Source organism: Pongo pygmaeus, chromosome 5, assembly GCF_028885625.2.
Source record: "Pongo pygmaeus isolate AG05252 chromosome 5, NHGRI_mPonPyg2-v2.0_pri, whole genome shotgun sequence".
Taxonomy (NCBI): Eukaryota; Metazoa; Chordata; class Mammalia; order Primates; family Hominidae; genus Pongo; species Pongo pygmaeus.
Window position 1 is genome coordinate 87,119,572 of NC_072378.2, and position 24,490 is coordinate 87,144,061.

General features: G+C 40.3%; 2 protein-coding genes across 15 annotated transcripts in view; one reads left to right on the forward strand and one right to left on the reverse strand.

Moving 5' to 3' along the window:
- Positions 1–11,294, reverse strand: part of RARS2 (arginyl-tRNA synthetase 2, mitochondrial) — a 75,861-nt gene extending 64,567 nt beyond the window's left edge. Inside the window, exons 1-2 of one of the 5 annotated variants that reach the window (XM_063666405.1) lie at positions 6,383–6,595; positions 4,802–4,899 (exon numbers count right to left, since the gene is read on the reverse strand). Coding sequence is in view for 1 of the 5 variants with exons in the window: in XM_054491498.2 (XP_054347473.1) it covers positions 11,185–11,220 (36 nt within the window). In the remaining 4 variants the exon portion in view is untranslated. Of the gene's footprint in view, positions 1–4,801; positions 4,925–6,382; positions 6,596–11,184 lie in introns of those variants that run through there. The other 4 variants (XM_063666404.1, XM_054491498.2, XM_063666407.1 and 1 more) reach the window with 4 other exon arrangements.
- A 42-nt stretch (positions 11,295–11,336) lies between these two features.
- The window catches only part of ORC3 (origin recognition complex subunit 3), a 76,566-nt gene continuing 63,412 nt past the window's right edge, over positions 11,337–24,490 (forward strand). For 8 of the 10 annotated variants that reach the window (XM_054491503.2, XM_054491500.2, XM_054491504.2 and 5 more), the window contains exons 1-3: positions 11,337–11,455; positions 15,601–15,655; positions 23,126–23,223. In XM_054491503.2, the coding sequence (XP_054347478.1) occupies positions 11,432–11,455; positions 15,601–15,655; positions 23,126–23,223 (177 nt within the window). In that variant the 5' untranslated portion in view covers positions 11,337–11,431. Of the gene's footprint in view, positions 11,456–15,600; positions 15,656–15,774; positions 15,862–23,125; positions 23,224–24,490 lie in introns of all 10 variants that reach the window. The other 2 variants (XM_063666399.1, XM_063666400.1) reach the window with 2 other exon arrangements.

Below are 24,490 nucleotides of genomic sequence, written 5' to 3' on the forward strand. Positions count from 1 at the left end.
ATATTCTAAAATAACATAATAATGACTAATATTGACTGGGCGCAGTGGCTTGTGCCTGTAATCCCAGCACTTTGGGAGGCCGAGGCAGGCAGATCACCTGAGGTCAGGAGATCAAGACCAGCCTGGCCAACATGGCAAAACCCCGTCTCTACTAAAAATACAAAAAATTAGCCAGGCATGGTGGCTGGTGCCTGTAGTCCCAGCTACTCAGGAGGCTGAGGCAGGAGAATCACTTGAACCTGGGAGACAGAGGTTGCAGTGAGCTGAGATCGCACCACTGCACTCCATCCAGCCTGGAGACAGAGCAAGACTCTGTCTCAAAAAAAAAAAAAAAAAAAAAAAAGACTAATATTTACTGATACCGAATACATGCAATATACCAAACACAATTCTCAGCACTCCATATGTATTAATACCTTGCATCCTGATGACACATCTATACGGTAGCTAAATAATTTTCCAGATTTTACAGACGAGGTGAAGAAAACTTAAACATCTATCAGAGGAGAAGCTGGATTTAAACCTGAGTCTTCCATGGTCAATGTTCTTAGTCACTACACCAGCAGTTCCAATACTTTGCCGTATATGGGAATGATCACCAGAAATCTTTAGGAAAACCCGCCTGGCTCCCATGTGCAAATATTTTGATTTAATTAGTACAACCTGGGCTCTGGGCAGAAGGATGTAAAACATTCCCCAGGTGATCTAATGTGCAGAGAGACCACTGTACTACATCTTTCTGCCTCTGGGTAGCCGTTGGGTAGTGGTTATCAAGCCCGGATGAACATCTGAATCACCTGATAATTTTTTATAACTTCTAGGCCGATGCCCAACCTCAGGCTAAAGGGCCTGGGCTTAAGCAGTTTTAAATGCTTCTCAGGTGACTCAAGTCTGCAGCTAGTGCTTAAGAACCACGGCTTAAGGAGAGAGCAGTTGCCTCCCATTTTAACAATGCCCAAAGTAGTGAATGTTTTTAATTAGAGGTTTATCTTTCTCTCAAATGGGTGCAGCATAAAAAAAAAAAAAGAGAGAGAGAAAATAAAAGAAAACAAATTGAGAGCCACTGAGCATGGAGCATGTTTTTTGTTTTGTGTTTTTTTTGAGACAGAGTCTCCCTCTGTCGCCAGGCTGGAGTGCAGTGGCGCGATCTCTGCTCACTGCAAACTCTGCCTCCCGGGCTCAAGCGATTCTCCTGTCTCAGCCTCCCAAGTAGCTGGGACTACAGCCTCAGCCTGGGATTACAGGCACCCACTATGCCCAGCTAATTTTTGTATTTTTAGTAGAGACGAGGTTTTGCCATGTTGCTGGATGGTCTCGATCTCTTGACCTCGTGATCCACCCGCCTCCGCCTCCCAAAGTGCTGGGATTACAGGTGTGAGCCACTGCGCCAGGCTTGGAGCATGGTTTTAAGTTCACTTGCATTTTCACAGGTTCAGAATTATTCTGGGAGTAATACGACTTTCTTCAACTGTCTCTGAGATTGGATTTAGAGCTTTCTTGGATCAGAATGTGACCAATGGGTTTGCTTAGCTTCAGGGTTTATTATCTTTTGCTCCCTTCGGGCAGGGCTGTTTCACCTGGCATTGGGCTTCATCTAGGACTAGCACAAGCGAAAAGAAGGTCTACTGATAACTACCTTCTTTAGGCCTCAAACTAATAAAAGTTTCACAGAATAAAATATCCTAAAAAGGTTACACAATGAGAACCAAATAATAAAAGACTGACAGTAAACCTGAAAATTTTAACAGAGAAATAAAATCCACAAAATTAGGCACAGTCCTTGAGAAATAAACTAAATAACACATTGAATGAGAAGCAAAGCAAGAAGCACTTCTTGCCAGGTGCAGTTGCTCACGCCTGTAATTCCAGCGCTTTGGGAGGTTGAGGCAGGTGGATTACCTGAGGTCAGGAATTTGAGTGAAACCCTGTCTCAAAAAAAAAAAAAAAACACTTTTTTTTTATTTTTTAGATTTTTGTAGAGATGAAGTCTCACTATATCTCAGTATATTTCCCAGGGTGGTCTCGAACTACTGGACTCAAGCAATCCTCCCACCTCAGCCTCCCAAAGTGCTGAAATTACAGGCATTGGCCACTGCACCTGGCCTTTTATTCATTTATTTATTTGCTTACTTATTTTTAAGAGGAAGCACTTAAGGGAATATCAAGTGAAAATTCACAACTGCCAGATCTCGTTTGAGAACCTAAGATCAGAGATTCTAATATGTAATATAAGAATGGCTAATATGTATTGAGTGCTTACAATGTACCAAGCACAATTCTAAACTTTAGATTCAGGAACCTAATATCAGAGATTCTAATATAATAGAATCTTTGGCTCCAGAGCATTCACTAGGAAAGCACATCAGTCAATTAGCTTGTCAGCAGTCCTCAACCATTTATTTTTCTGATACAATAGCAAATATGATTCCTACCTCTAGTACTCAGATAACTGAGCACAAAGTCAAAAAATATTCTCAGTCTGGCTCTAGATAGGTACTAAATTCAGCTAGGAGCTAAACTTGCCAGGTTCAGGATCAAAATCTGTGAAAATTGCATAAAAACCTAATTTTGCTAATGAAAAAGGGATCCATATCTTTAGCAACATTCAGGTGGCAAAATTGACATCATCTTATGAAAATTAGCTCTATATTTTTATCCACATTAACATAATCTATAGGCCATGAATCTAAAACGGCAATTACCCCAGTTGTTCCTCACTTCTGATTCTCCAACACTACCAAGTCAGGCACTGTAGGTTTGCCACCAAGACCAGTGCAGAAGCCCTCCCACATTTGCAGAAATTTTCCTCAGGAACAGGTCTTCATTAGTTTCAAGACACAAACAAGAAGCAAACAAAGTAAGAATTAAAACTTTGGGGCTTAGAAGAGAATATCCCAAACAATTTGGAAGGCAAATTATGACTATAATGAAAGAAATTTAGCATGGTTCTTTTTTAAAATTAAGTTCCAGGGTACATGTCCAGGATGTGCAGGTTACATAGACAAATGTGTGCCATTGTGGTTTGCTGCACCTATCAACCCATCACCTAGGTATTAAGCACCACATGCATTAGCTATTTTTTCCTAAAGCTCTCCCTCTTCCCACCCCACCCCCAGCAAACCCTGGTGTGTGTTGTTCCACTCCCCATGGCCATGTGTTCTCATTGTTCAGCTCACACTTACAAGTGACAATGTGCAGTGTTTGGTTTTCTGTTCCTGCATTAGTTTGCTGAGAATAATGGTTTCTGGCTCCATTCACGTCCCTGCAAAGGACATGATCTCGTTCCTTTTTACGGTTGCATAGTATTCCATGGTGTATATGTACCAACCACATTTTGTTTATCCAGTCTATCACCGATGGGCATTTGGGTTGATTCCATGTCTTTGCTATTGTGAATAGTGCTGCAGTGAACATCCGTGTGCATGTATCTTTGTAGCAGAATGATTTATATTCCTTCGGGTATATACCCAGCAATGGGATTGCTGGGCCAAATATTTCTGGTACTAGATCTTTGAGGAACCGTGACACTGTCTTCCACAATGGCTGAACTAATTTACATTTCCACCAACAGTGTAAAATTGTTCCTATTTCTCCACAATCTCACCAGCATCTGTTGTTTCTTGACTTTTTAATGATCACCATTCTAACTGGCATGAGATGGTATCTCATTGTGGTTTTGATTTACAGTTCTCTAACGATCAGTGATGTTGAGCTTTTTTTCAAATATTTGTGGCCGCATAAATGTTTTCTTCTGAGAAGTGTTTGTTCATGTCCTTTGCCCACTTTTTAATGGGGTTGTTTTAAGTTCCTTGTAGGTTCTGGATGTTAGACCTTTGTCGGATAGATGGCGAAAATTCTATGCTACTCTGTAGGTTGCCTGTTTGCTCTGATGATAGATTTTTTTTTTTTTTGCTGTAGTATGGTTATTATACAACTTGCGGTTCTAAGCAGAATGGAATGCTGGTGGGTCTGTGAGAATAGATTGGAAGCAAAGAACAGTACAAACGTAGATAATTCAGTCAGTCCTGCTGTTTACCTTAATGTGGATGAATATCTGCCCAACATACATATTGCACCTCAGGACTAAATGACAACAACTGGACAACTAGTTTAATTGCTTCTTGAGGCCACACCTGAAATTTGATAATAAACTCAGCAGAGTCAAGAAAGCCGGTCTTCCTGCTCACCATTAGCAGGGTAGCTCCTCTATCAAGATATGTAGATGTAAGTTAATAAGGAGAGCGTAAAGCTACTTAAAATGTACTAGTTACAAGAAACTAAATGCAATTTGTGATCCTATATGGGAAAAAAAAAATCAACAAGACTGGAATATGGACTGTAAGTTAAAGCATTTTATCAATATTATATGAATCTAATAACTGTACTGTGGTCATGTAAAACAAGCCTTGTTCTTAGGAAATAAACAATTACATATTAAGAGGTAAAGGAGCATTATGTATGAAACCTACTTTCAAATGACACAGGAAAAAATTATACAGAATGATGAAGCAAATGTGGCAAAATGTTAATAACTGCTGAATCTAGATAAAGAGGATATGGAGTTGTTTGTACTATTATCACAACTTTTTATAAGTCTGAAATTATTTCAAAATTAAAAGTACACAAAATTAAAATGAACTAGCTGGGCCAGGCATGGTGGCTCTTGCCTGTAATCCCAGCACTTTGCGAGGCCGAAGCATGCAGATCACCCGAGGTCGGGAGTTTGAGACCAGACTGACCAAAATGGAGAAACCCCATCTCTACCAAAAATACAAAATTAGCCGGGTGTGGTGGCATATACCTGTAATCCCAGCTACTTGGGAGGCTGAGGCAGGAGAATCGCTTGAACCTGGGAGGTGGAGGTTGCGGTGAGCCGAGATTGTGCCATTGCACTCCAGCCTGGGCAACAAGAACAAAACTGCGTCTCAAAAAAAAAAAACAGAACCAGCTGAATTTCAGTTTAATGAGCAAAATGAAAAGCAAGTAAGAAAAGGAGACAAATCTACATTCCATCATTATTTCGGAGCCAGACACGTACTGGCCATTTTACAAATTTAACTCTAAATATAGAATACAAAGAATTCTGGCTTTGAGGCAAATAGCTAGGTTAGTAGTTCAACTCTAGAATTTTATAGCTGAGTGACCTTAGGTTATTCCTTTCATGTTCCTGAATCTCAGTGTCCTTTTCTGTAAAATAAGGATAACAATACAAACAGCAATGGCATGACTGAGATGATGAAATGAAAATTTCAAGTATTGTACATTGTATGTGTGTACCACTAAGCACAATATACCACTGTGCTTAGTGTTGAGAGACAAATCCTTGTGGGACTCTAACGTTTCTGCATATGTAAACAAGGCACAAATTGCCTTTGTTCTGGACTGTCTTTCAAGGATACAGATTTGTAAGATAAAGATGGTTCCTCACTCCAGAGCAAAGGGCAGGCATGCTTACTGCCCATTATAAAAGACTCAAGGTTTCTCTCCTGTAACACAGTACATAACTTATATAGAGGTATTATCTGACCCTCTTCACATTGTGATATGGGAAGAAAAAGAACTTGGGAAATTGACACAAAATATGTTGATACTGTGGTTACTGCTATTGCTATGAATAGTAAAATCCTTTTCCTTCATTCAGGGGTCTGATGTTTTCTGCTACCATCCATGGAACTGTGGTAGAAACTTAAGAGGGTAAAATCACAGACCCTTTGCAACTCCTGACATTAAGCACTCTGTTATCTTTATCTCATTACATTTTATTAATAGCCCTGTAAAGCAAAGCAAAATATGGCACCGTACAAGTGAGGTATCCCATAAATAGTAGTTATTATAATCTTCAACATCATTATTAATCCTTGCAGCAATCCTGTAAACTTGGGATCAAAACCATCATCTTACAGCTGACTTGCCAAGAGTTAATTACACAAATAGTGAAGCTAGAATTCTAATCCTTCCCACCATTATTAAGTGCTCCATGGTAAGCAGGTCTATACAAATCTACCCTCAAAAGACTGAGGAGGCTGAGAGACTGAAGAAAGCTGCTGACAAACCCAGCTTCTCAGAAAGAATGGATTTATGAACAGAAGTCATATCTCAGGAAGCTAAGAGACAAGATGATGAATCCTTGCGCAGTTATCTACCCCAAGATCCAGGGCTTCTCTATGGTATATACCATAGAGAAGGGGTAACCATGCTTCAGAAGGGATGTCTAAGACAACTGAAGTCAACTCCTTAGAAAAAATCAAGAATGCTATGTCATAGCCTATCATTTGCTTAAGGGCAAGAATTATAAATCCTGTCCTTAAGTACTATAAACAGTAGATAAAATAGAAATCCTGCCCTTAAGTACTATAAACAGTAGATAAAATAGAAATCTTACAGGTATTCCTGGAACTGGGGATAATCAGAAGTCAACATGGCAGATTAGCATCCAAGATGGAGTTACTTTAGCCACCACACCACGTCATCTCCGTAGATTTAAAATTAGGAACTCATTCAGTGAAGTTGCATATTTTATATGAGATCACAACAGAGATACTCAGGTATTCATTCTTCAAATACATATTAAACACTTATGTTTCGGGCACTTTGCTGGTGCTGAGGAAATAAGAGTGAATAAGACATGTTCTGTCTTCATGAAGCTTATAGAGGAAACAGACACTAAAACAAGTAAAACAAAACAATTACTCTTATTATTGTCATCATAGAAGCAAACAAGGGACTAAGAGAACTAGAGGACACACTTTTCAAATTATAGGTTGCCAGTTAGAAATAAATTCCGTTGCCGGGCGCAGTGGCTCACGCCTGTAATCTCAGCACTTTGGGAGGCTGAGATGGGTGGATCATGAGGTCAGGAGATCAAGACCATCCTGGCTAACACGGTGAAACCCCGTCTCTACTAAAAATACAAAAAAATTTAGCCGGGTGTGGTGGCGGGCACCTGTAGTCCCAGCTACTCTGGAGGCTGAGGCAGGAGAATGGCGTGAACCTGGGAGGCGGAGCTTGCAGTTACCAGAGATCACGCCATCGCACTCTAGCTCGGGCGACTGAGAAAGACTCCATCTCAAAATAAATAAATAAATAAATAAAAATAAAAACAAATTCCGTTGAGTCCCAACCACCAGTCTTAAAAAATATGTATAAAACAGGACAGAATACAGTATAAATAAGTATTGTTTCATGAAACTTTCATTGTGCATAAAGAGTGATAGTATAAAATGCATTTCTTTTAGGCACAAGGAATAATCTATGCAATGGGAATGGAAAGACCCTGCTATGTTAGAAAAACAAATTAACATTGTAGCTAGGTTCCTACAAAAATGATAGAATGGGGCATGAATGGAAGTTGAAGAAGTAAAGGTTCTGGTAGAGACTCCTGCAACAAAGATAAGTGATATGATTTGATTTGCAATTTAGATGTTACCTTTCTTGATACATGGAGAATGAATTGGAGGGAGGGCAGGAATGGAAACAAAGACCTCATCAGAAGGCTGTTGTAAGTAGTCAATATAGGTGATAATGGGGGCTTGGTGTGGAATAGAGAAAGGAGAGGGGGAGGCAGCAGCAACAGTGTAGATGGATTCAAGATATAAAATCAACAGGACTTGCTGAAGTAAGGCATCCAAATACTGTGATTCTATGTACATATCATGCTTTCCAGATGTCTGTGTCTACGCACATCCTCCTCTTGCAATACCTGACCTCTCCCCAAGCTCTCACTCTATTTACTTGGCACACTCCTACCCATACCCCTTTCAAAACTGAGACCTAACATCACCTTTCTACAAAACTTTGTCTGACCCTTAGGAGCTTTCAAGTTCCCTTGGCACTTTGCACATGCTTCTAATACAGTGATTACAGGCTGCAATGCAATTACCGGTTTACATTGTTTTCCAAGTATGTCTGAGGCCATTTCAGGGCAGAAACTATTTTCTGTTCACTTTTAGCCTTGGGACTGATGACAGTGCTTAGAAAACTGTTGACTAATTAATCAAAGTTTGCTAAATGCATTTGCCGTTGCATGTTACACATTCCTTCCTTCCTAAATTATTATAGCAAAACGATGCTCATTTGCAAAGGTATTAAATACAGGCTGGGTATCCTTGGGACCACAAGTGTTTCAACTTTTGAATTTTTTCAGATTTTGGAATATTGGCTTTATACTTACCTGTTGAGCATCCCTAAACTGAAAATCTGTGGGGCTGTTTTTTTTTTTTTTTTTTTTGAGACAGGGTCTTGCTTTACCACCCAAGCTGGAGTTCAGTGGCACAATCTTGGCTCACTGCAACCTCCACCTCTCAGGTTCAAGTGATCCTCCCACTTCAGCCTCCCAAGTATCTGGGATTACAGGAGGGTGCCACCATGCCCAGCTAATTTTCTAATTAGTTTCCCAGGCTGGTCTTGAACTCTTGGGCTCAAGTGATCCGCCTGTCTCAGTCTCTCCAAGTGCTGGGGTTATAGGCATAAGCCACCATACCCAGCTCCTAATCTGAAAATCTGGAATTCTCCAATGAACACTTCCTTTGAGTCTCATGTCAGCACTCAAAAAGTTTCAAATTTTGGAGCATTTCAGATTTCCAGCTTAGGGATGCTCAAACTGTACTGAACATGTTTTTTCTTTGCTCTTTTTTCCCCATGTCCTAATGTATTGAAAATATTATTATTTATCCTCAAGTTTCAGATCATTCCCCAATGACTCTATATTCAGAGAAACAGATATATATCTGCATAATTTACACTGCTGTATAAATCCATTAGATTCTGTTCAATGATTGGACCGTGCTTCTTGCTTTCACAAAGAGCACAGTATAAAGGAAAGATCTAATTTTAAAGTTAGATTTCTGTTCATAAACCAACTCTACAGTGCATTGATGATGTGGCTTTGGGTAAGTTACTTAATCTCTGTGGATCTCAACTGACTCAATTATATAATAAGGTTAATAGTTCTATATCATAGGGTTGCCATGAGCTTAAATGTGAATGTGTAGTAATTAGCACAAATATATACTCAATATATTAGTTCTTGTTTCTCCAACTTTTTTTTTTTTTTTTTTTTTTGAGACAGGGTCTCACTTTGTCCCCCAGGCTGGAGTGCAGTGGTGCAATCAAAGCTCCCTAGTTTCAGCCACCTGGGCCTAAACGATCCTCCCGCCTCAGCTTCCCAAGTAGCTGGGACCACAGGTGTGTGCCACTACGCCTAACTAAGTTTTGTTTTTTATTTTTTTATAGAGATGGGGGTCTCCCTATATTGCCCAGGCTGGTCTTGAACGTCTCAGTTCAAGGGATCCTCCCACCTCGGCCTCTCAAAAGTGCTGGGATTACAAGTGTGAGCCACCATGCCTGGCCCCACTTACATTCTTTACAAAGAATACAGCCTTTGCAAAACTAAACACAATTTGTTTCTCATCATGGCACTATCTTGACCTAAGGGCTAAGAATGGAAAACATCCACCCTTACACACAGCTTAGATACTAAGGTCCAAAACTACCTTCCCTGATATGGTTTACTGTCTACATTAACATGAATTTATTATTTTTTTGTCTTCATTAGCATAACTTTACTGTTCTAGAAGACTTCTGCCCAAATAATCACTCATTATAAGAACTTCATGAGAAATCTATTAGCTTTTCACGTTTTTTATTTTTATTTTTTGTTTACAGGGTCTCGCTCTGTCGCCCCCCCAGAGTGCAGTGGCACAATCATAGCTCACTGTAGCTTCAAACTCGTGGGTCCGTCCAAGTGATCCTCCAGACTCAGCCTTTCAAGCAGCTAGGACTACAGAGGTGCACCATCATGCCTGGCTACTTTTTTAAAAAAATTTTGTTGAGACGGGGGTCTACCTATGTTGTCCACGCTGGTCTCGAACTCCTGGGCTCAAGCCATCCTCCCACCTCAGCCTCCCAAAGTGCTGGGATTATAGGCATGAGCCACATGCCAGGCCTATTAGTTCTTCCAACAGAAAACCTCAACAGTTTATGCCTTAAGGCTTCTTGCACTCTTTGCTTTTCCTACCAATCTTAAACTGCTGTATCAGATCAGTGTCCAACCCTAATCAAGCCATCTTCCTCCAACACCCTCCTACCCTCTCCCTCTGAAAGACCAGCCTTAAGCCATACCCATCAGTAAAATCTGACCTTGCTTTCCCAGTTTAATACACTACCAAAGCTCTCCGTGGTGTTCTTCCTTATCCCAGTAAGCAATAAATTCAGCTGTCTTAACAAAATGTCATGTTGGTGATATTTGGCGAATTATCACCGGACAGGGCAGTACATCTATAAACATAAAGACAAGGCAGAGGGATTTCCCCACGAATGTCTAGAAACACTGTAAAAATGAGCTAAGATAAATTATAGGCTAATTACGTCCACTAATACATCCATTAATCAGAAGGAAATGGGTTAGCCAAGACCACAGTAGAAAGTTTCCTTGCAAGGGTGGCCAATGAGTCTTAAAAATTCTTTTTGATTAATTCCACATTTATACTGCAATTTTGCCCAGCGCGGTGGCTCACGCCTGTAATCCCGGCTCTTAGGGAAGCAGAGGAGTTTGAGCTTGAGCCCAGGAGTTTGAGGCCTGCCTGGGCAATACGGCGAGACCCCGTTCTCCACAAAAAGGAAAAACAAAACAAAGCAAGTATACTGCAATTTTGTAAGCCCTTCCTCACAACAGAGCTGTTCAAATATGACCCTGAACCAAGAAAAACTGAGTCTCAGATAGCTCTTGTATCTTTGGGCGTTACCAAAAATAATTCTAGGGTAGGCTGCCTAAGTGACTGCAAGAGAAATAAGCAGCTTTAAAATGAGGTCCTTCTGAAGAACAATCCAGATCCATCATCAATGTCACTGAAGTGTAAAGAACACTAACTTCTATGGGGTCTAATCATGGTGTAATGACTTGCCGCCACCCAGGTAAAGCATTCATAGCTGTGGGGTGGGAAAGAGTGAAGAAAGCACCAGGTACCTTTCAAAGTTTACTGTTCACCGAGACAAACTGATCCCAGCCGACCCTCCACAGGACTTCTGAAGCTCCACCAGCTCCAGAGAAGGGGGAGGAGGTGGTAGAAACTAACAGGATTCCGTGGGACCCACCCTCCAGCTGACTGAGGACCGGCCCGCAGCGATGAAAGGCCTTTGGGGTCCCTAGCTCCTCAGTGACTCCTCTGCGCGCTCCGGGATCCATACCTGGCTAGCAATAGCGCGGCGAAAGCCGCACGCCATGTCCGCCTCTAGGGAAGTACGCCGCAGTCCACCAGTCCCGGCCTCGCCCCACCTCCTTATACGTCCCGCCTCCCCGCGCCGGAAACCCGCCCCGGAGGGTGATGCCAGCCAATCAAGGAGCCGTGTGGCTCGCCACTAACCTCTGCCCTGCAGCCGCGAGGGCGCGCGGGAAATCCCGAGTGCATCTGGAATACGCAGAGCCAGTGAGACCATGGCCACGTCCTCGATGTCTAAGGTATGTGGTGGCCGATGCGCACTGTGGCTTTACCGCTGCCTCATTCCCCTTTGAAGAAGGGATGAAGCCGAGGTTACGTAGGCCTCCATTCCCTGGCTGGAGGGGAGGGAGGGAGCGGCGTACTGAGCTGAGGCGTCTTTCCTCCAGATCAGTTGAGGCCAACTTTGCTTGGGGAGCGAGGAGGCGGATCTGCCTTGTGGTATGGCTAGGAGGATTTTTAAGTTCTGGTTGGTGGAGGTCGGATGTCCTGATGATGTGGCCCAGTCTCTCATTTTTCCCTCTCACAAATACTGTGCGCCAAGCACTCCGTTAGGTACCGAGATGCAGTGGTAAACGAAACATTCAGTTTCTGCAGTCAAGAAAGTCGGTAAACATAGATAAACTGACGATCACAAATTTTAAGTGTTAGCAGGGAAAAGAGTTCTAGGCAGACAACAGAAGAGTGGGAAGAACCTAATATAGGTTGCCGGGGGTTAGCGGAGGCTTTTTGGAGAAAGTGACCCTTTCGCTGAGACCTGAAAAATAAGTAGAAGTTAGATTAAGGATTAGGGCGAGGAGGGCAGAGAGAACAGCATGTTTCTTCGGCCCAGAAGATAGAAATAAAATGACATATTAGAGGAATTTAAAAATCATAATCAGAAAGTAGACAAAGAGTGGGAGCGTCATGAAAAATGAGAATGAAAAAGTAATGTGGATGCGGGTGTGTGTGGTGGAGTATCTAATAGACCTCCTCATCTTGGCTACCTAGATGGCAAGAAATTGCAAGACATAGTGTAGTTGGTAAGAAGATAAGCCCTAGAGCTGTATTGTCCAATGTGTTAGTCACTAACCACATGTGGCTATTTAAATTTGAGTTAAAATAAAGTAGGAGTAAGTAAAAATTCAGTTTCTCCGTTGCACTAACCACATTTCAAGTGCTCAATCATCACATGTGGCTGCAGCTACCATTTTAGATAGTGCAGATATAGGACATTTCTATCATTACAGAAAGTTCTGTTGGACAGCGCTGTTCTGGACCACGAAAAGTAAGACCTTGAGTTCTATTATAAGTGCAGCGGGAAGCCCCTGAAGTTAAGCTGTCTGAGAAAGCTGAAAAATGCAAATGAAGAAGCTACATTCTCCCTATGTTAAAACAATGGATTGATGAAGAAGGCCATATCATGGATCTGATTTTTTATTTTGATTAAAATGGTTTATGAGAAGCATTGCTTTTAAAGACTACATCTCAAGGAGAAAGTACGAGCCCTGGGGTTTAAGGTTATGCTAGTAGAGATTTAAAGGTAGTATTTTGATTAGAAATGGTACTGGTTTTATTTTGTCCTGGTTATAATGTTCTGTAGGTTTTGAACGGTCTATCCCTTAATCCTGTTGATTGCATAAGCACCTCTTATTTTTATGTATCTTGCAGAAAGTAAGATTTTTCAGGAAAGCATTTTTGGTATTATAACAGAAATGTCTGTATTGGGATGAGACCTTACATGAATAAGAAGCTTTAAGAACTATTTCATGAATTTATGGAACTGCAAGCTTTTTTTCTTTTTCTTTTCTTTTTTTTTCTTGAGACGGAGTCTTGCTCTGTTACCAGGCTGGAGTGCAGTGGCGCGATCTCGGCTCACTGCAACCTCTGCCTCCCTGGTTCAAGCTAATTCTCCTACCTCAGCCTCCCGAGCAGTTGGGATTACAGACACGCACCACCACACCCAGCTAATTTTGTATTTTTAGAAGAGACAGGGTTTCACCATGTTGGCCAGGCAGGTCTCGAACTCCTGACCTCGAGTGATCCGCCAGCCTCAGCCTCCCATAGTGCTAGGATTACAGGTGTGAGCCACCACGCCCGGTCCTTAAACATATCAAAACATTTTAATGTCTCTTTCCTCATGAAATTTTCTGGCTGTTGGCCTTCCTCTATCTCAAACACCATCACTTGACCAGCAGTTCCAAATGGTTACTACCACTGCCCTATATTAAGATCCTTTCTGATCACTCCTCATATCTTGCTCCTTTGAAGCTCCTTTTTCCTTTACTGAATTGCAGGTGGATTTGGAAAGGAGGCAATGACAGGTTTGTCATGGTATCACATGATTTTTCTAAATATGTATGTGATTTCACACACTTCTGCTAGTTGCAGATAGGAGAATATAAGGCACAGGGCTGTGTGCGGTGGCTCATGCCTGTAATCCCAACACTTTGGGAGGCCGAGGTGGGTGGATCATCTGAGGTCAGGAGTTCGAGACCAACCTGACCAACATGGTGAAACCACATCTCTACTAAAATACAAAATTAGCCTGGCATGTTGGTGGGCGTCTGTAATCCCAGCCTCTCAGGAGGCTGAGGCAGGAGAATCACCTGAACCCGGGAGGTAGAGGTTACAGTGAGCCAAGATTGTGCCATTGCACTCCAGCCTGGGCAACAGAGGGAGACTCTGTCTCAACAATAACAAAAAAAAAGAATCTAAGGCACAGTTCTTAAGTTGGAACATGTAATCCAAATGGCTACTTTATATTTGTACAGTGGTCTTTAACACTATCCTGAGACAACTTTTCCTAGGTATCGTTCTTTCATTCTGTCTTTTATTTTCCATAGAAATCGAAATCTTTAAGAAGTTATCCATCAGGCCAGGCTCGGTGGCTCATGCCTCTAATCCCAGCACTTTGGGAGGCCGAGGCAGGTGGATCACGAGATCAGGAGTGCGAGACCAGCCTGGCCAACATAGTGAAACCCTATCTTTACTAAAAATACAAAAAATTAGCCAGGCATGGTGGCGGGCACCTGTCATCCCAGCTACTCAGGAGGCTGAGGCAGGAGAATGGCTTGAACCCGGGAGGCAAAGGTGCAGTGAGCCAAGATCGCACCATTGCACTCCAGCCTGGATGACAGAGTGAGACTCTGTCTCAAAAAAAAAAAAAAGAAGCTATAAGCTATCCATCATGTATGACTTTAGAATTGGTAGAATAGACTAGGACCACTAACTTGGGGGCGATCTACCACTAGTCAAATAATAATATGAAACTAAACATAGCTGGGAAATTACCAGGACAATTACATGGCAAGCATTTATTCACTCCATATACTGATTGCCTAATACGTATGTTAGCACTATTCCAAACATTGGAGAAACAATTATAAATAAAATACAGTTTGTGCTTGAAGGCACTCACAGTCTACTCAGGGAGACACACCCATAAACAACTATGATATACAATTAAAGTGACTTAAAACAATGCAAAATAAAGATGTTCAAGTACTGAGAGATCTTGGGGAAAGGAGAATTTCTGGCTAGAGAATCGTGAAAGGTTTCCTGAAGGAGATGAGTGTTGAGTCAAACTTTAATGGATAAATGAGTAAGCATTTATCAGATGAAGAAAAGTATGTAGAGTGAAACAGCTGCAATTATCTATTTACTACTAAGGTTATAGATACTTCGAGTTTAAATAAGTTTTGGGTTGGGAGAACATCACTATTTTCAACCTTTTTGATCTTCATTTTTATTTATTTATTTTTTGAGACAGAGCTTCACTCTTTGTTGCCCAGGCTGGAGTGCAATGGCACGATCTCAGCCCACTGCAGCCTCCACCTCCAGGGTTCAAGTGATTCTTCTGTCTGAGCCTCCCGAGTAGCTGGGATTACAGGCTCCCACCAACACGCCTGGCTAATTTTTGCATTTTTAGTAGAGACAGGATTTCACCATGTTGGCCAGGCTGGTCTCAAACTCCTGCCCTTGTGATCCACCCGCCTTGGCCTCCCAAAGTGCTGAGAATACAGGCATGAGCCACAGTGCCCAGCCCATTTTAATGTATAGTATTAATTCCTTTAAGTTTATGAAAATGGAACCTTTCTGGGCTTAAATTTAATCAGCTTTTATTTTCTTTGTCTACCTCTTAGATCAGGTGTCAAAGAGCAAAATCAAAAATGGGCATTTCATGGGAGGGAGGGGAGAGAGTAGATAGTCCCCCTTGTTGTTTTAGAATTTTCCTTCTATAGGTCAGAGAGAAGTGATGTGATTTCTTAGAACCTGAAAGAAATGTGTTCTCTCCCCTACCATCTTTTTTAAAAAAGTGCTTACCCATAAAATATTTGGTTAATCAGATTTCTCTGCTCCTTGGCTACTTTGACTTTATGCTTTTTGTCTTTCTTTCTTTTTATAGGGTTGCTTTGTTTTTAAGCCAAACTCCAAAAAGAGAAAGATCTCTCTGCCAATAGGTAAGGTGTCTGAATATTAAATTTTTTATTCCCTGCCTTCTTAAACTATTAGGAACTAACCCTAATTGAATTTAGTAATTCTCTTGTCTGAGCTTGGCTTACTTGCCATGTTGATGTAGCATTTATGTTCCAAGGCATTGGTCAAAGAGATAAGAGGACACCCCAGGGCTCTAATTGAAAAGAGAATCCAATTACACCTTCCAAAGGTAAGTTGGAAGCAAATTTCCTTCAAAGGATATGCTGCTATTCTTTAAAACAAATTGTCTTTTTGATTACTTCTCTGCCATTGTTTTTTTATCTACAGCTTCAGAAATGAAAAGTGAGTTTCTGCTAGAGAAACATTTTGATCCTTGATGAAGTAATCAAAACAATAAAGGCTGACTGGCAACCCAGATTTCTAAAGATGGGGGAAATGTTGTATGGAAAATAAAATGATAATTGGTAACATAAGGAAAACCTAAGAAAGAATGATTATAAATTTGTATGTATTTTCTAATGAAAATTGTATAAAAATTATTTTTGAGTTAAAATACAATATTCATGGGGAGACTTAAATATGCTTAAAAATTTTGATGTGATATTCCATTTTATGAATACACTTGGCAAAGTAAATTAAAGCAATCATCTATCTGTATGGAACATATAAGAACTTAGGGCTTAGTAACAACATGTGTGTTAGAATATTGCATGTTCTAACTTAGGGATAAATGCTGTGCACATCGATACATGCTGAGAAAAAAGCCCAAGGTCTTGGATCTCTTACAGTAATTCTACCTGCTAGAGCACAAAGTTATGGAATCACCTGCTAACTTAGGGATAAATGCTGTGCACATCGATACATGCTGAGAAAAAAGCCCAAGGTCTTGGATCTCTTACAGTAATTCTACCTGCTAGAGCACAAAGTTATGGAATCACCTGGACTATAAGTAAAGGAATTGGAGTGTGATCCTGGGCCTGACCAGCTCTATGGCTTTGGCCCTGCTGTTTAACCTTTCCCTAAGTCTCTTCATCTGTAAAATGAGCAACTATACTTGCTTATCACTAAGATTTCTCCCTATTCTCATTCTATCTCTCTAAGAGCTAACATGTAGAGCTTTGTAAGACTATCATAAATACCATGTGAATAAATTTGTGTTATCATGGATTGTTACCACCTTGGCCTTATAGTTTGTGTTCCAAGACTCCTATCTCTCACTAGCCTGAGGGAAGGGAAAAAGCTGAGACTGAGTAGCGGAAGACTTTCTACTCTCACAGTGGCTACATATTTCCAAGTGGCCCAGATTTCCTCTCTGTTAGTCTTCACATCCTTTCTACCAGTTTGTACCCTCCATCATCTCTTGGAAGCACAGGGGTCCCACACAGTTCTCAATCACTCTTTATCTCATAAAACAAATTTGTTAAATTATTGAGTTTTAATCACTCATAGACACACATACTCATGTTATTAAAGGAGTGGATTTTTATCACTCACTCAGACATATGCATACTCACACACTCATATACCCATGTGGGTAAGAGAGGAAAGACATTTCTTTTGGTTTTGTTTATTTATTTTAGAGACAGGGTCTCAGTCTGTCACCCAGGCTTCAGTTCGGTAGCCGGATCATAGCTCACTGCAGCCTTGAAAACTCCTGGGCTTAAATGATCCTCCCACCTCAGCCTCCCAAGTACCTGGGACTACAGGCATGCGCCACCACGCCTGGCTAATTATTTTTTAAAATTTTTTGTAGAGACAGGGTCTCACTTTGTTGCCCAGGTTGGTCCTGAAATCCAGGGCTCAAGTGATCCTCCCGCCTCAGACCTCAAAGTGCTGGGATTACAGGTGTGAGCCACTGTGCCCAGCCTAATTTGTTTGTTTGTTTTTGTTTTTTTTTTGAGACGGAGTCTAGCTCTCAGCATGATCTCAGCTCACTGCAACCTCCGCCTCCCAGGTTCAAGCGATTCTCCTGCCTCAGTCTCCCGAGTAGCTGGGACTACAGGCATGCGCCACAATGCCTGGCTAATTTTTGTGTTTTTTAGTAGAGATGGGGTTTCACTATGTTGGCCAGGCTGATCTCGAACTCCCAGCCTTGTGATCTGCCCACCTCAGCCTTCCAAAATGCTAGGATTACAGGTGTGAGTCACTGCGCTCGGCTGTTTGTTTGTTTGTTTTTTAAGGCAAAAACAACACAGTTTGTCTTAAAGTCCCAGTGGGTTTCCTGGGATGAAGTAGGGGGAATTAACTGCAAAAAGGCAAGAGGGAACTTTCTGGAGTGATGGAAATGTTCTCTCTTGAAAGAGTGGTTATGTAAGTATATACCTGGGTCAAACTGTTAAAATGGTTGTGTTTAATTATTTGTAAATTATACCTCAATAAAATTCAATTAATAAAAAAAGATACTGTCTTCACTTTTTTCATTTATATCCTGATACCTGTTTAGTGATCAAATTAAGAAAACTTGACTTCTTCAATCAAATCCAGTATTACTATCAGAAAGTATTTATTGCTCTGGTTCTCAATCATAGCTTCACATTAGAATCATTTGGGGAACTTTGAAAAAGTCTTATTTTAATATAATTATAGATGCACATATAATTACACGTAATACTCTTCCACCAGTAAGTACCCTACGACCAGTTATCCCCAGTGGTAGTATCTTACATAACTATAGTACAGTGTCACAATTAAGAAACTGATATTAATACAATCTACTGACCTTATTCAATTCCAACTTGTGGGACTTTGAAAAAATGCAGGGTGAGAGTTCCTTATCCCAAATCTTGGGACCAGAAGTGTTTTGGTTATTGGAATTTTTTCAGATTTTGAAATATATACCTGTATATAACGAGATAATCTTGGGAATGAGACCCAAGTCTAAAAATAAAATTCATTCATGTTTCATATACACCTTAACCACATAGCCTGAAACGAATTTTACATAATATTTTAAATAATATTGTGCATGAAACAAAGTTTTGGCTGTGTTTTGACTGCGACCTGTCACTTGAGGTCAGATATGGAATTTTCCACTTGTGGCATCATGTTGGTACTCAAAAAGTTTCAGATTCTCGAGGATTTCAGATTTTTGGATTAGAGATGCTCAACCTGTGCCAATGCTAAGACCCTAACCCGGATCAATTGAATTAGAATCTCAAGAGTGGGGCCTAAGTGTCAGAATTTTTCAAAAGCTCCTCACGGGGTTATTGAGTATATACATTCCATATTCAGCACTGTGAAAATTTATTCCAGTGGAAAAATTATAATATGGAATTAAGCATACCCATGTACCAGTTTTGAATTGAAAAAAGAAAAAATGAACTATGCCACTGTTTGACTAAGGAAATAAATGGATAACTTGAATATATAGAATAGGATTTTTTTAAAGTAATGATATACACACACACACACACACACACACGTATAATTTTTTTTTTTAAATAGAGATGGGATCTTACTATGTTGCCCAGGCTGGTCCTGAACTCCTGAGTTCAAGTGATCCTCCCACCTTGGCCTCCCAAAGTACTGGGATTACAGGGGTGAGTCACCATGCCTGGCCACACATTTCTTTAATGTTGCAGATTGCTCAACTTACTAGAAGTAGGTCAGAGAAAATTCAAGACTTGTTCCCCCATTATCATTAGGGACACATAGCATGCAGTGACATCTAATATCATCACCAATGTAATTATAACTAATACAGTTGTTAATATTTCTTGGGTGTTTACAGTGTGCCAGACTGTTTTGTTTTGTTTTCTGAGACAAGATCTCACTCTGTCACCCAGGCTGGAGTGCAGTGGCACAATCATAGTCCCCTGCAAACTTGAGCTCCTGGGCTCAGGGAATCCTCATGCCTTAGCCTCAGCTAGGACTACAGGCTCATGTCACCTTGCTTGCTAATGTATTTATTTTTTTTTAAGGTGAGATCTCACTTTGTTGTCCAGGCTGGTCTCAAATCCTGAGCTCAAGCAGTCCACCTGCCTTGGCCTCCCAAAGCGCTGGGATTATAGACCCAGACCGTTTCAATCATTTTATATGTATTAATTTGATTAATCCCCTCAGTAAACTACAAGGAATGTATTATCACCATTGAAATATATAAGGATACTTAGACATATAACTTTCTCAATGTTATAATGTTAGTAAATGATAGAGCTAGGATTTGAACCCAACCTGTCTGATTCCAGAGCTCATGATTTAACCATAGCTTAATACTGCCTCTCATTATATAAGGCCAAGTTTCTACTTAGAACTTTTTGTATTGAATTTAAGCTACAACTTATTAGGATTGGTTTATAGTTTGTAGTACTAGTAAACCTGATGTGTATAATTGTATGATTTGAACTTTGCTTTAGAAGTTTGCTAGGCTTTTTTTTTTTTTTCATTATGTGGCTGTAAGACCAACAGATAGTGTTATAATATGAAAATCTTTGAGGAATTGACCCTGATTATAAGGCAGATGGAGCAGGAATGAGGAAACATACCCAGACTTTAACATTTGCCTTCACTGGCTTCAGTTGTTGAAACAGATTGACTGAAAAAGTAGGAAGTTGCTCTGCATTTTGCCCACCATCTGTCCCCTGACTGAGGACACTTGGGCGCGTAATTAAGACTAGTAACTCTCCCTCTCCTCAGTATTCTGTGGATGACTGCATATCCAGCAAAACAACTGGATAGGAACTGGAGAGAGAGAGACTGGCAGCAGCATTGGCACTGTAGGAGATACCCACACTGAAGTATAGCACTGTGAATAGGAGCCGAGGCAGGTAGAAACCTGGCAACAGTGAGAGCTTATATTCTTCAGTGTAGTTTTTAAATTTACCTACCTGATCTGTAACAGACTGAGAGAAGTCATGGTAACAGTTTAAAGTATCCTACTGCTGTGTTTCCCAGTTTCTAAGAGGTTTTTCATGTGTATTTTGATGCAGCATTATTCTGCACATAAAAATTGTATCTTGATTTGCCACTTTCACGTTATACTATGATTTTACCTATTAATGTAAACTGACTATTTTTGTTCTTTTTAAAGCTACGTTGTTCTGCTTTGTCTCTTTTTTTTTTATTATTTATTTATTTATTTATTTTGAGGCAGGGTTTTGCTCTGTCGCCCAGGCTGGAGTGTAGTGGCACAATTTCAGCTCACTGCAACCTCTGCCTCCCAGGTTCAGGTGATTGTCCTGCCTCAGCCTCCCGAGTACCTGGAACTACAGGTGTATGCCACCACGCCTGGCTAATTTTTGTATTTTTAGCAGAGACGGGATTTCACCATGTTGGCCAGGCTGGTCTCCAACTCCTGAGCTAAAGAACCGCCCACCTTGGCCTCCCAAAGTGCTGGGATTACAGGCATGTGCCACCACGCTGGCCTGCTTTGTCTCTTAATAATAGTGTCCTCTGGCTGGGTGGGGTGATGCATGCCTGTAATACCAGCACTTTGGGAGGCCAAGGTGGGCAGATCACTTGAGGTCAGGTGTTCAAGACCAGCCTGGCCAATATGGTGAAACCCCGTCTCTGCTAAAAATATAATAATTAGCCAGACGTGGTCGTGGGCGCCTCTAGTCCCAGCTACTTGGGAGGCTGAGGCAGGAGAATCACTTGGACCTGGGAGGTGCAGTAAGCTGAGATCTCACCACTGCACTCCAGCCTGGGCAACAGAGCGAGACCCTGTCTCAAATAATAGTAATAATAATAATAGTGTCTCCTTGCTTTCTCTTTTTGTTGGCATTTTAATTCTATAACCTTGTCTGCCACTTTACCATACGATGACTTCACTGTATTCTAAGGCTTTTGATAAAATTAAAAATCAATAGTTGCTAAAAACTCTGAGTTAACTGTGATTAGGAGAGAAGTTCCTTAACATGAAGTGAATTTATATTCTAAACTATCAGTTAACATTAAAGCTTGGTGGTAGATTATTAGCAGCAGAAATTTAACATGAACACTCCAGTTGTTACAATAAAATATGTAGCAGTAAACAACAAGAAATATGAGGCAAAGTAGAAAACTATAAGGAATCTAAAATATTTGATTAAAAAAAGAGACCTGCGATATTGAGGTTGGGGATTTTTTAACATATTAAAGATGGGATTTTTCCCCAAATCAGTCTATGGATTTGATTTTATCTAGTCAAATACCAGTACAACTAGTTTTGAGACGTGACAGGATTACTGTAAAATTAATTTGAAGAAGTGGCTTAAATTTTTTTGAAAGAGAATAACAATGTTTGGGGGCAGTGGGAGGAAGACCTGAATGTATTTGATAAAATGTACAACATACAAAGCCATAATAATTAAAACAGTTCAGGACTGGTAGGGGAATAGAGTTGGATTCAGTAGAACAAAATAAAAAGTTCAAACATAGTTCAAAGTATATATAAGTATTTAGACTATAAGGGCATGTCAAATCAGTGGGAGAAGGATGGATTGTACAATAAAGGAGGGTTTTTCAAACCAAATGTCATAATTTATATGTGAGTTATGAAATCAATTTAGTGGACTATGAGTATATATAAAACAGGAAAGAAAACATTTGCTATTACATAATAAGGGTGAGTGTTGTTTTTTGTGACTTTAGTTTTTGTTCATGTGTATATGTGTTAGGTTATGATGTAAAGTGTATTCCTTAATGTGGATCATAGTTTGAAAAGTTTGAAAGCCAGTGCAATAAATGGTATTTTCACAAATAGCTAACCATTTGGAGAAAACATTCAAAAAGGATATAAAAATATACAGACAATAAATGAAAGACTGGACTAAACTATGTCAGTGGAAAAATATAAGAATAGTAGTAGTAAGTCATTCCATAGAGAAGAGTTCAAAGCAAATGTGTGAAACAAAGTATACAAGGTTGTAGAATAACAGCAAATAACGAAAACATTATTAAATGTATATAACTCAAATTAAAAAAACCACTTAATAAAAACTGTTAGAAATTCAAAAGCAAATGATGGAAATACAGTAAAGATTGACATTTTTAATCTTAAATATACAATAAATATGGTAAAAATAAAAGATTATTTAAAAAATTAAATGCAGAGGATATTGAATGTTACCTGTCCCCAAATATATGTTTTTGATGAATATAAAAAAAATTAAGGCCAGGCAAGGTGGCTCACACTTGTAATCCCAGTACTTTGGGAGGCCAAGGCGGGCAGATCACTTGAGGTCAGGAGTTTGAGACCAGCCTGGCCAACATGGTGAAACCCCATCTGTACTAAAGATACAAAATTGAGTGGGCGTGGTGGCACGCACCTGTAGTCACAGCTACTCGGGAGGCTGAGGCAGGAGAGAATCACTTGAACCTGGGAGGCGGAGATTGCACTGAGCCAACATCATGCCACTGCACTCTAGCCTGGTCGACAGAGTGATACTCCATATCAAAAAAAAAAAAAAAAAAAAAATTCCACTTCTATCACTTACTGTGTAACTTTGCACATAAGATGTATAACTTATACTATTAATGAAAAAAGAAACTGACTTATTTCTTTCTGTTTTTAGACGACTATTTTAAGAAAGGGAAAAATGAGCCTGAGGACAGTAAGCTTCGATTCGAAACTTATCAGTTGATATGGCAGCAGATGAAATCTGAAAATGAGGTGAATACTTTTTTGTAATAACTTTTCTGTAACACCCTAAGTCTTATTTTTGTTGCGTCTCATCTTCCTTTCCACCAGTTTACAAGAGTATTGATGAAATATAGGAAGTATTGGTCAAGCATAGCCTGTATATCCTTAAAAAAACAACCATAATCCAGCCTGGGCAACTTGGTGAAACCCTGTCTCTACAAAAGCTACAAAAACTAGCTGGGCATGATGGTGTGCACTTGTAATTCCAGCTACTCAGGAGGCTAAGTTGGGAGGATAACTTGAGCCTGGGAGGTGGAGGTTGCTGTGAGCCGAGATAGTACCACTGCACTCCAGCCTGGGCAGCAGAGAGAGACCTTGTCTCAAAAACAAAAACAAAAAAAACTCATATTTCTTGTGAGTGGAACAGATGTTTATGATAGCTGTTAAGGCAAGGAGCTTTCAAATGTTGACGCTCTTAAATTATCCTTTCAGGTATACAACGGTGAAATCAAGCTGTTTCTAAACTCCTTCACTTTCTCATCTTTATATTCCAGCTCTGAAACATTTCTTCACTATAGCAAATTGGTAGCTCTAGGGCCAGCATTTTAGGCTGACAACTTTTTTTTTTTTTTGGCCAACACAGTGTTGTAGTTTTTGGTTTAATTGCCTTTTGGAAGGTTATATACTTTCCAGTTTATTACTGCCGCCTACCAGTCCTTACTGATTTATACCTAGTGGCTTTGCTCATTCACGTATTCCATGTGATCCTTCAAGGTATTTGAATTTGTGGTTTCCGGTTTAGGCCGTCTTCATTTCTGAATCTGGATTGTTACAATATCCTCCTAACTGGCATCCCTGACACCATTGGTCAAATTAGAAAAGACCCTCTTCAAGGCAAATGCAGCCCAATTCCAGGCAACCCCTCCAGCCCTGTTGCCAGATTAACCCTTCTTAACCCTGATCCAATTATGTCTTTTCTTCACATCCCTTCAGTGGTGCTCCCCATAGGACAAAATCCAAACCCTTTAATGTTATATATATATGAGACATTAAATCATATATATTTATATATAATATATTTTATATATATATATATATAATTTTTTTTTTTTTGAGACAAGGTCTTGCTCTGTCACCCAGGCTGGCGTGCAGTGGCATGATCATAGCTTACTGCAGCCTTGACCTCCCAGACTCAAGTGACCCTCTCACCTCAGCTTCCCTAGTAGCTGGGACCACAGACGTGCACCACCACACCCAGCTAATTTGTCTTTTATCTGTAAAGATGAGATCTCACTAT